General features: G+C 31.9%; 1 protein-coding gene across 7 annotated transcripts in view; it reads left to right on the forward strand.

The window, feature by feature from the left end:
• LOC124365295 (focal adhesion kinase 1) overlaps positions 1-12,552 on the forward strand; it is a 173,040-nt gene that overhangs the window by 140,051 nt on the left and 20,437 nt on the right. For 6 of the 7 annotated variants that reach the window (XM_046821285.1, XM_046821302.1, XM_046821289.1 and 3 more), the window contains 3 exons: positions 1,051-1,255; positions 2,687-2,766; positions 6,735-6,976. In XM_046821285.1, the coding sequence (XP_046677241.1) occupies positions 1,051-1,255; positions 2,687-2,766; positions 6,735-6,976 (527 nt within the window). The remainder of the gene's footprint in view (positions 1-1,050; positions 1,256-2,686; positions 2,767-6,734; positions 6,977-12,552) is intronic. The other variant, XM_046821280.1, reaches the window with a different exon arrangement.

The raw sequence follows: 12,552 nt of genomic DNA on the forward strand, positions 1-12,552 counted from the left end.
ACACGTTTTTCTAAAACGACCTTAGAGTTCACTCCCGGACTGATAGGACTTTCAGGATGGGTAGGGTTTTTAGTAGGGGTCACCTTCTCTTGTCTCATAAGGATAGCAGGGTCTGTTAGCTCTGTTATAGTCTCATTCAATCAAAGCTGGGAGTTGTTGGCTAGCAGCAGCCTGTTAATACCAAGGGAGCTGTAAGGTATAAACCAGCCAGAAGTGAACCTTTCTGTTCTGGCACTCAAACTACTTGAATGCCAAGTGCTGTGTATCGTATACAAGTTTGTGAATGAATGTTTATGTGAGATAGTAAGTGAATGAAGAGCTTATTAAATTAAAATTATATCATCAACCCCTAATACGAACATAAAATATGAAATATATTGTTTATAGTAGTTTGTTCTTAGCTATAAGTTTTAAGTAAACGCTTCAATGAATAAAACAGAACAAGTATATTGCTTTTACAGATTTTAGGCAAAAAACTACAACTGGCACTTGAAGTTTTGTTGCACTCTGGTCTCATGGAGATTAAAGGTTTTATTAAATTCTGTAGCACATTGCTGCTAACTTTGAATTTAAAAGTTTTTAATATGAATAAACTTTGTTAAGAAAATGTTTTTATATCATCCATTTAACTTGTGCTAAAATAGCTTAGCCTGTAGTTTTTGTTGAGTAAAGAGGGCAAAATCCAGGTTTTAACATGATAGTTTTGATAGCATGTTTATCTTTACAAATTTGAAAGTTCTTCTTCTAAGATGTGATCTACAGTATTGCCATGCACTTGTCTCCAAATTGGATTGTTATTCTTCTTCATATCGATGTCTGTTTTACAGTGAAAGTAAAAGTTGTCAACACACAATGTATTGAAATTGAAAACCAGTAACCATTCTGTCTATGGATGACAAAGTGCCCAGTGTTCAAGGAGTACATCATCTATGTTCAACTTAATGTCTCTGTGTCAATAAGAAGAAAAATAGCCTTTTAATTTGGTAACGATCATCCTATCCTTTCTTGTTCGTTTATAGCATGTATTAGAAAGTTTTGCTATGATTGCAGGTGTGTGTATGTGGGAGATTCTGATGTATGGAGTGAAACCTTTTATGGGTGTAAAGAACAATGATGTGATCGGCAAGATAGAGAACGGAGAGAGACTAGCACTGCCCCCTAACTGTCCTCCACGGCTATACAGCCTCATGTCACAATGCTGGGCTTATGAACCCTCCAAGAGACCCACCTTCAAGGAGATTAAGGAGACGCTGAAGTAAGTGGTAGCTTAGAAAGTAGAGACATAATATATTCTGTCAGTAAAGATTAGGTATTAAGAATTAGGTTTTTGCTAAAAGTTTAGTTCTTAGAGAACTAGGTTTGCTTTTCCAGTGATGGAAGAGATTTCTACTAATCAGTTTTTAACACTTTTGATTGCTAGTTTCTATAACACTTAACTCTATAAATAGCCGGCCATTTTAGTAATTTGAAAAAATTACAGTAGTTCAGAATTAAATAGGATTTCAATTTTAGCAAAAGAATTACATTAAATGAATGTTAATTTTAAGCTGGATATGACTGAACTCTCCATACGTTGGTGCAGAACAGAAAAATGATAAGACTGGAATATAAGGCTTTAGTTTTCAGAAGGTTACAAGAAAGAATACAAATCATCCAAAAAGGACCTGCCATTAAAAGAATTTTAAGTTCATAACATTATTAAAGATGTCACACTATGAGGAAACATTATTTAGGTCTTGCATTGTAAATAAAAAACAATATCAATGTTCTAGAGCATAATTTTTGTTCTTTGAGTATTTCTCTACAGTGTTGTTAAAAAACATATCTTTATTAAATGAAATGACAGGAATTATTTATTATCAAAATAAATTATTTATACAAAACTCTAATCAAATCTTTCAAACTATTGCTGTGGAAGAGTTGATTGTTACAGAGACGTCAGTGAAGTGTTATCATGTGTTTGATCGCTCACTCTCCAAAAGACTATCTTTTTATATTTTAATGGACCATTAGATATTCAATAACATAGATTCAGCTAAACATTCTTCAAAGAATAGAATTTTTGTAAAACATGAATAAAAGACTAATAACTTTATTATTTAACAATATGAGGTAAACATTTGTAAATTACTACAAAAGTTCTATTGAACTTTAGAAAAAAATCTTAGTGTTTCAACTGATCTCCATTATTAATAATAAAAATAATTTTTGACATTTGCCATTCTTATGTTTTATAAACATACAATACAATATTTTGAGAACTGGAATCTGTTCTCTTCTTCAAATGTCTAAAACTAAGATTTAAGTTTGGTCCCCTTGTCGATGATTTTTTTGCCGTCAAACAAATGAGACAAACCCATGATTTTTTCGCTGTCTCATATTTGCAAAAAATTCCATTAGACAATTTTGCTATAATTGTGCCCAAATTTTATTTGCTAGGGTTACTTTGGTTGTCACAGTTTATTTAGGCTTTGTTAATAGCAGTCAAGTGTCCTGACTTCAAGAATATTAACTTAGCAGTTGATCTTCTAATTTAATATGTACAATCTCAATTATTTCAATTTGTAAAATATCCAAAGTCCTGTTACACTTGTTATTGATGGCCAGACTAGTTATGTATGGTTTATCGCTTGTACTACATTAAAACCTTAAGAAGCTCGCTAACTATTTATATTGTTTCTTATAGTGAAATCCTCATAGAAGAGAGGGACCAGCAGCAAGAAACCATGAGAAGAGAGAACAGAAGGGTACAAGCTATGTCCTGGGGTAGGTGTTGCTTAGTACTTACATACACAGTTTCCTATATTGCATAGGTGTTAGCAATAAATAACTCAAACATCACGTTTCATGGTGACCAGGAGTACAGTCATCCGGAGGAACCTAAAAGTCAATATTTTCATATTTAACGTTTAGAGTGTTCCAAAATCTTCACTTCATACCATACATAATATATACTTAATTGTATCATGAAATTTGTATATCTTTTCTTGCATAACACTATGTACACTGTCTAATTATACAGGGTGTACATAAAGTCCTGCACGGGTATAATATTTTCTGAACGATAACAGATAAAGAAACAAGATTTGGTACATCAATACTACACCTAAAAATCTACTTTTTGAAGGAACTATCAGTTTTCTGTAATATCATGGGGACGTCCCGCAAGGAGTCAGAAGAAGGAAATCTTAAATAGGAGCATAGGTCAATATGGACATCATTTTAAAGGGCTTATCTAGCAGAGTTTAATGCCGCAAACCGCACTCAAAAAGATTGATCCAGTACAAAATGGCGGCTGTTCAAAGATTTTACTTGGTTACATTTTATTAGTAGCCATAACCCCAGTAAAGCAAAACTGCAACCAAACGAATACTGCAGCTAACTACTACATTATGCTTGTCAGTTGTACAGAAGTGAATTATGACATTAGTTATCCTCAAGGGTTACAAATTTGGTCCTAATATATTGATAACGGGAAACCTGATAACAGTAACAATTAGAAATCTCTTATCTTTGGGTCGCAGTTAGGACTTTCCTATTAGCCAGTCTGTTCATAGTAGGCTATTCTAGTTTTCTTGTTTTAGTAGTGCTGTCCATCCATGTTATCAGTGCGCTTTAGTACAAAAGAGTTTGTCGTATTGCTTTTAGTTCTTCAACTACACTATGTCGCTTGATGAACGTGAACGTATAACACTTCTTATGATGGTTGGGGAAATAACAGACGATCACACGAGGAAGCATGCTATTTATTTAATGACTACTTTCACGAGAGGCAGCCAATTTCTAGAACAACTGTAGGGAGAACTGTTCAACACTTTATGAAAACAGGAAGTGTTTCCGATCGTCATAGTTCGCTGAGATTTCTAATTGTTACTGTTATCAGGTTTTCCCCGTTATCAATATATTAGGACCAAATTTGTAACCCTTGAGGATAACTAATGTCATAATTCACTTCTGTACAACTGACAAGCATAATGTAGTAGTTAGCTGCAGTATTCGTTTGGTTGCAGTTTTGCTTTACTGGGGTTATGGCTACTAATAAAATGTAACCAAGTAAAATCTTTGAACAGCCGCCATTTTGTACTGGATCAATCTTTTTGAGTGCGGTTTGCGGCATTAAACTCTGCTAGATAAGCCCTTTAAAATGATGTCCATATTGACCTATGCTCCTATTTAAGATTTCCTTCTGACTCCTTGCGGGACGTCCCCATGATATTACAGAAAACTGATAGTTCCTTCAAAAAGTAGATTTTTAGGTGTAGTATTGATGTACAAAATCTTGTTTCTTTATCTGTTATCGTTCAGAAAATATTATACCCGTGCAGGACTTTATGTACACCCTGTATACAATAGATGCTATAAAATTAAATTGTATGTAGTTAATAAGTCAGTGCATACTGAATATAATGTTTCTTGTTAATATTTTTCAGGGGTTTTTTCTATTATAAAAATACAATTCATTGTAAAAGGAATATAATTCTTCATATTTGGTTGAAGAAAATAATATGCCCCAATTTTTTTTATGTAATAAAAATGCTCTTTGATTTAGGGTAAAGGGGACAGTATTTTGAGATTTAAAGATCATCTTGAGTTACTTTGAAATCCCCTTCCATTGTTGATGTTTATTTCGTGATCAAAGATACGAGTAAACAGTAAAACAAATAGGCCTACCTGACACTATGGATTAATTAACAGAATAGTAAATTTTACAACACTATGTAAAGCTTGCATTGCATGTGTAAATAATACTACACTGACCATAAAAAAAAATAGATAAGAAAAACACAGTATAGGATGTATTAGATAGAAAGGTGGTTACAACCCATTAATATATTAACCCTTTGCACTCGAGAGTAAAATTTTTGGTCACTACCAAAAACTCGGGCCTCTATTCAACAAGTACTGGCGAAAACCTCGGCGCCCTTTTTATCAATTTTGTAAAGGTTTTGTTAAAAAGTTGTAAATTTTTTTTGCAGATAGAGTTATAATTTTGGTTTTGTTTTATTTGTCATAAAATTCTATATTAAAAAAAAAATATTTGAAATTACCTTATTTGTAATACCTTTTTTCACTTAAAAAAAAAATTTTTTTTTAAATTTTTACAAAAATTAACATTTAGCTGTTATAACTGAAAAAATTGCATTGACATTATATAAACTATTATTATTTCTAGGTTCCTTACATAATTGTAAACATGCACATAAAATTTCATAAACTTACCTCTATAAACAAAAATGTTGTAGGCAGTTTTGTAATTTCCGACAATTTCCCCAAATAGTGAGTTATTTGTCAAATGATTAAATATTTACTTTTTTATACCTTTTTATGCCCGTAATACAGGTACTTTGGGATTATACTGACCGCACCAGTATGAAGAACACAAAAATATAAATTTATAGAAACAAACGAAAAAACAACTCTTTAATTACAAAATTACAAACTTACAACGATTATTATCAATGGGGTCAGATTCCGTTATATGCCCCCAACGCTTAAACCTTTTTCAATGAACTTAGAACTTATAAAACGATGTAGTTGAGTAACAGAACTAATATTCCATCAATCAACAAGCATTTCCAGCATATTGTGATCAGTATTTTTGTCGCTGTTATCTTATCTTTCTCGAGAATCCCGATTAGGGCAGGCCGCGCGGCATCACATGATTATTTAAGTTTTTTGCACGGTACATAATTGCTTTTCCATTACAATTCAATTTATATTTCTGATCAGCCCCTGTAGAATTTGATATTTTAGTGATAGGTACTATCTTGAAGGATATTTTTCTTTCGTTGACATCAGCGCGCTGATAGCCGGAGGCACTCGCAATTTGGGTGGCGGAGTGTGATCAAGAATAAAAACAAGTTTTGTGTGTTTTTTCAATAAAGAGTTTAGTTTTTGTTTGGTAATGTTTGTTTTTGTAGAATTTTTGTGTTTGGAGAAATGTAGGGGTAAAACACGGAAGTACAACAAAGCGACGTACCAGCTGAACGGGCGGCGAGACTCTACAATCACGTTATCTACTAGACCGCTCGACTTTGACCTCTGTCTGAGGATGGGGAGGGGTTTGCGATAAGGCAATTCTTGTTTTATATTGACGAAATATTGTTCTACGCTAATCTAGTAATCAGTAGAAGCAAAATGTCAAATAACGATTCATATCTGGGTGTGGTCGGTATAATCCCAAAGTACCGTAATACTTCCCTCACTTTCACTTTTGGCATCGTCAGATGATTCCGAATCTGATATGTTATTGACAAAAATATCACTCAGATCGTCATCATAACCTTATTGACTGAAATAACTTATCAGACTAAACATAACAATGAAGAGATCAGCTGTTGAAGTTGGGATCAAATCAGCTGACGAAAATGGTGAAGTTGACAAACCTCTACAACACAATGTAAAACTGTAAAATCACCGCTATAGAGTATAAAGGTTTACTACGTTTTTACAACCAACAACTATCCAGCTTGCGTATATCGCAAATTTACCGCATTTGGATAATTTATAAAGTCAGTATAAAGGATTTACCAACATTTCGGACGTCCGAGGTTTTGGCCAAAACAACGATGTCCGATATTTCGGACGTCGGAGTGCAAAGGGTTAATAGAAAGTTTACCTTAACTATAAGGTACATTTTCCATGAATTATAATGTTTAGATTTAAATCTAAATCTTTAGAGCATTATTGTTTACATATGATTTAAGATATTGAGCTGTGGTGTGATGTTGCAGGATCTAATGGTTCGGATGATCCACCACCACCAAAGCCATCTCGGTTTCCCAATACGAGTGACTCCATGTCCAACAACTCACTAGCCTCCACTGCCGTGATGGGTAGCGAACGAGCCTCTGTCTCCACCTACATCGTAGCCCAGAACCCTGAGGTGCTTGTCCATCTGCTCAAAGAGAACGAGTCCCGGGGTCTGAATCCGTCCGTTTACACCACTCCGGCCTCAGCGTTCAATACTCTTGCGGTAGATTTCAAAATAAAGCAGTCTGACGGTACCGATGGGATTCTTTCCGCTGGCAATTCCACACATAGCTTGAACAGTGAACTTGCAAATTCAAACTCCCAAAATTCTCATTCTTCCTCTGACATTAACACTATGAGTACGGCCTCTTATCCTTCTACTTTGAACAAATCTTTGCCTAGAAACTTTGGTGGCAGGGCTGGTAAGCTGTCTAAGCCTGGTAGAAAGTTTGCCGGTAGCTCGGAGGAGATGGGTTCCAGTGAGGAGGACTTATCTGCTCACCAGAGGGCGACGGGATCTGTCGAAAGGGTCAAGGTCATTATGGAATGGGAATGATGTCTGTAGGAATGACATTGCTGTTTCTGCTTCGTAATTGCTCATTGACTAATACACTGCATGGCGTTGTACTGAAGCTTTTGTACCAAACTTTTATAACAGTTTTAAATGAAAATCTTTGTTCAGACATGTATAGTACTTAGCTCTGTATATATGAAGGTTATTTGTGAATATTCATATGAAATTAATTGTTTAAACAACTAAAAAGTGTTTCCAAAGTTAAAAGTAATTTAAAATTAATTTACACACTGTTCTGGAAAGATGAATTCTTTTACGTAATGAAAAAAGTTAATGAAATAAAGTTTTACATATTTTTCAAGTAACAATGGATATCACAACAATAAATATAACCAAAACAATATTGGTAATATAAAACATTGCACAAGATTGTTATAACAAATGTTATTTCGTATAGTTAAAAAATAGATTTTAACCATTAACAATAATTATGTAACATTACACCAGTTACATCCAATAATAAAAAAAGAGAAAGAACTTTTGCATGGTTGTAAATATGCCGCTGTTTTTTATTATTGCTAATTTTACCTTGTTTCAAAATTTATTTTATGTTTTGCCTGCATGGATTTTAACTAGTGTTTTTAGTACTGAGTTAGAATTTGCTTTTTTAAAACATTTCTAGGAATTAATAAAAGTTTAAAAAGTCCCACGCTAAACACAAGTAAAAATGTTTGTTCGCGGATCAAATGCAGGTATATAACATCAGAATAAGGTATATTCCTCATAGAAAGAAAAGTCATTTTTTAAACAACATTATCTCTATATACGTATATATTATACACTTGGAATACATATAATTACATTAGAAATCCGTGATACTTATTTTGAAATGACTATTAAGTATAATTTTTCTTGTCTTATACATTTTTGTCCATTGTAATCTAAAAATTGTACCAACTATTATATATTACAATGGTTTCCCTTCCTTAGTCAATTCAGTAGATTTGATTATAGAGAATTTTAGTTATATTGATTCTAATATGTTTTCAAGCAGTTAATCAAACAACTTTAGGATTTTGTTTAAGTTGAAAACTTAAAATGAAATGAATAATGTGAATATCATGACTGTTGCATATGCCATCCAGTTCACACAATGTGGAACATTGTTAACATTATTAAAACCACTGTAAAAAAACCATTGTTAGTCAACAGATGTTAATCTAATTTAAATCTAAACTTAAATCAAGGAACTAAGAATACTTTGAAATTAAATTCCTTGTCTCAAATGTTTGTCTCAGATACTTCAAAACAAAATTTTTTCCTGGTTTTTGAGGTACAGAAGGTAGGGGAATGAATGAGCTCAGCGACCAGGGTGTTACCTCCAAAGTGACCAGGGTGTTACCTCCAAAGTGGACCAAGGGGTTACCTCCAAAGTCCCCTTATGAATGACTGAATAAGTAAACCTTGTAATAGATTCTGATAAGTGACTGTCATATTTTAGTCAACCATGCAACATTTTAGTGAGGTATCGAAGCAGAATCTCAAATACATTGAACCTTAAAAAAAGATTTAGCAATGGGAATTGATTTACGGGATTTAGAACTGAAATTTGATAATTGGATCTCTTGAGACTTGTCGAGTCTGGTTGCTGGATAAGTTACTTTCATGTCCTACCACTTCCAGAAATATTTCTTGATCAGTAACGTTTTCATAACATGTCCCTGGCTAAGTAATATGCACACTGTAGCTCCAGTACAGACAAACATCAATTCATCTACTGTGTTGTGATAGTTTCAATTTTTATTACTTCAGTTCTTTATGGAAATTGTCCATGGATCTCACTTTTGAGTATTATTTCTCAAAAACCATTTTCTTTTACAACTATATGTTGTTACTAACATATAATATTTTGTACTAAGGCTTACGAGTGCAGAAATATTCAACTACATAATAGTCTGTTTATTAAATATGGTCTACATAATAAATGTGTGTATGATCTACTTTTGAAAATCATTAATAAACTTTATATCTGTATTTATAAAAAAAAGCCTTCTGTAATACTGTATTATAATCTAATTTCAAATAAATTTGCAGCCTCCGTCGGTCAACTTAAAAGAAATGTAAATCCTTATATGGTCTAGATAAGATATTCAAAGTGAGAGATAATGATTTATATGTTTGCTTTTAAAATGATACATAGTATGATTTATTTATATAAACATAGATGTTTTAAAGTATGAAAAACCCCAGTAGCCCACACTGAGCATTTAAGTACTCAAGGTACAAAGTGTTAAGTTTTTTTTAATTGATGGGTCCAATCATATATTTGATAAGTCCAAGTTTATATAGAAATTTACATGTTTTAAATTTCAATTTTATGTATTGTCTGGATTTTTTTATAATGTTAAAAAATGGATCATACTTGAACGATCTACAATTTAGATTTAAATGATTATGTTAGGGATTTAGCATTTTTTTTATTCATTATCATAACATTTTCAAATAATTCTAGTAAGAGCTGCCAAAGACAATAATTAATCAAAATGCTTTTTATTATTTAGCATAAAATAAATTAATTATATAAATCAATAATGAGTTTTAACTAGTGATAGGTCCATACCTATACTCAATACAGCGGCTCTTTTCACTCGATTCCGATACCAATATTTTAAAAGTCTTTTGTTACAAAATAATGAATAAAATGAACAAAAGTGTTTAAAACACTTTCAAAAAGTCATGATTTCATAATATCATGACTACTGCTATGTCAAACCTGAATCTTGAATCCACCGAATCTTCAGATAAGTCTGTTTGCGTATGACAGCTGATTACCAATATGCAAATAGCTGATTGCTGACAGGTTTTATGGTTGTGTTTTCTGTTAAAAAAAGTCGATAGAATATGAAATTAACAACTTACCTTTGTTTAGTAAATAATATATTTATTACATCCCCACACGTCTTTTGTGTCTATGCTCAGATTTCCACTTCTCACCAGTAAACAAACAAATGGCTGGTTTTTGTTTATCTCGAATTTGTGTATATGTTAGAAATGCTCTTTATAAGGATATATGTATGGATGTTAAAATTTTCAAACATGGCTAAGGATGGTTTGAATTGTTTGGAAATATGCAAGCTTATTAATCTTTTTCTTTGTGAATAAATTTACAGAATAAGTATTAAATTAGCACTTTATTTATATGTAATCACAATTTTAAGTAGTGTGTAATAAATAAAATTCAAATTATGTATTCTATGCACTGAAAATTAAGTTAGTACCCACTAAAGTAGCATGCATGGAAGTGTGATCGCATTCAGTGTGTTTTATGTGAGCTAGATATGCATGTTGTGAATTATTTTGAATTTCTGACTATGATCATTATATGTTTCATGTTTTATTAAATAGTATGTACTTGTTATATTTTTATATTGATACAAATATTTAAATATCAGTTACTAATTTACGTATGGCTGAATTCTCATTCAGTTCATGATATCTATGAATAATTCCATTGTTGTAGACATACACCAAACATGTATAATCCATAACATTACAGATAACAATGGTGTAGATTTTATAAACAAATCATAACTTATAAATCAAAAATATTTATGAAAGAAAGATATGAAAATATAATTTATCAACCACTACAGACATTGTGCAACATCTAAAAGAACAAAAGATCAGTTAGGACATGGGCAGAATTTTCCAGAGGGGAATTTTGTACTTATTTCATTTAAAAAAATATTAATTTTATGTTACATTACATTTGTTTAATGGTACTTCCACGTTGATATAAATAATTTCAGTGTATAAACTCAAACATACATCTTTGTACTGAGTGTCCCTTAACTCTCTGGACAAAGGTATTTCACATTATTGATCAGGTCGACATTTCACCATATGATCATTGGTCTCCGGTGTTTAGTTTCTCATCTGTGTCTGAATGGGTTTTTCATGTAAACAACACACATGAACTTTCACAAGTGCCATCGTGTACCCGGTCGAGTACACACCGGGCTTCCGTAAAGTGCGTTGTGTGTTCGATAAGGTATACTTTGCTATGCTTTTAATTATTGTTTGCCTGTCTTGATGGTTAGTTAAATTTTATCCCCCGCTTAAATAAATACCTCAGACTATCATGTACCCCGTATATACATTAATATTTAAGGTAAATTAATTTTTTTAGGTACCCCTTAGTTTGCAAAGCGAAAAATTGAAAAAAATATAATGAAATAATAGTTTTTGTACAAAATTGCGAGGCCCACATACCTTTCTTGTTGTACTTAGATGTTTACCATAATAAAACCGACTATGGTTTTTAGACATTATTGAAAAATTCTACGGCAAATAAAAAAGTCTGGAAAAATGCTGATGTTATGAATGTGTTAAATGTACCAAATTTGGGCCAAATGTTTATGGTAACTACTTTCAAAACAGCAGCCATTTTTAAAATTTTAATATCTTAAAAACCAGCAATTTTAATAAATAATAATAAGGATGTCATTTTTTGTTCATTTATCACAAATCTAATGGCACCAAAATTATTGAAATTGAGTAATAAATAACTGATTAACTGCAGATTTACTTTCATGACACGGCCCACATTGAGGTTCTCAGCGAATTGCCAACAATACAAAAATCAAATAAATAGGCAGCTCCAAAATATCTTATGCCTATTGCACTCAGGTCTGAGTTCTTTTATTTAAAATAATGAAGTACATTAAGATCTGTTGTTAAGTAACTTTTGTATTATCTAAATAAATAAAAAAAAACCAATAGTGAAGATATCTCAGTTGAGTTCTCAGTTTTAATTTTGAATAGTTTAAAAACCAACTGATTTAATATTTTATACCATACAATTTGACTTCAGGTTATAAGATGTATGCAATTCAGGAATAATTTGTACTGATCAAAACTTTACTAACAACTCAAGCCACCTGCCTGAGTTGGTGGCTGGCACTGTAGTCTGTGATATTCATAGGTAATTTCCTTCAAATACCTAGTGTTCTACTTACGATCAATCGTACATTGGTTTTTCATGATTTTTGTTTCATGTTTGGTTAACCTAAAAAAATAATTATTGTTTCTTAAAGTCCAAATATAGATATGGTATTTAATTCTGTTAAGTAATTTTACACAGTTGGGAAATTTTACATTACACATAACATAGTGGTTTTTTTATAACATTTTAAGATTGATTTAATTTTTCCTTTTTCACTATCATACACATAAGTGCTAGTATGTGAGCATGATAGATTTGTTTTAGTAGTTCTATATTACAT

This window comes from Homalodisca vitripennis, chromosome 1 (assembly GCF_021130785.1).
Source record: "Homalodisca vitripennis isolate AUS2020 chromosome 1, UT_GWSS_2.1, whole genome shotgun sequence".
Taxonomy (NCBI): Eukaryota; Metazoa; Arthropoda; class Insecta; order Hemiptera; family Cicadellidae; genus Homalodisca; species Homalodisca vitripennis.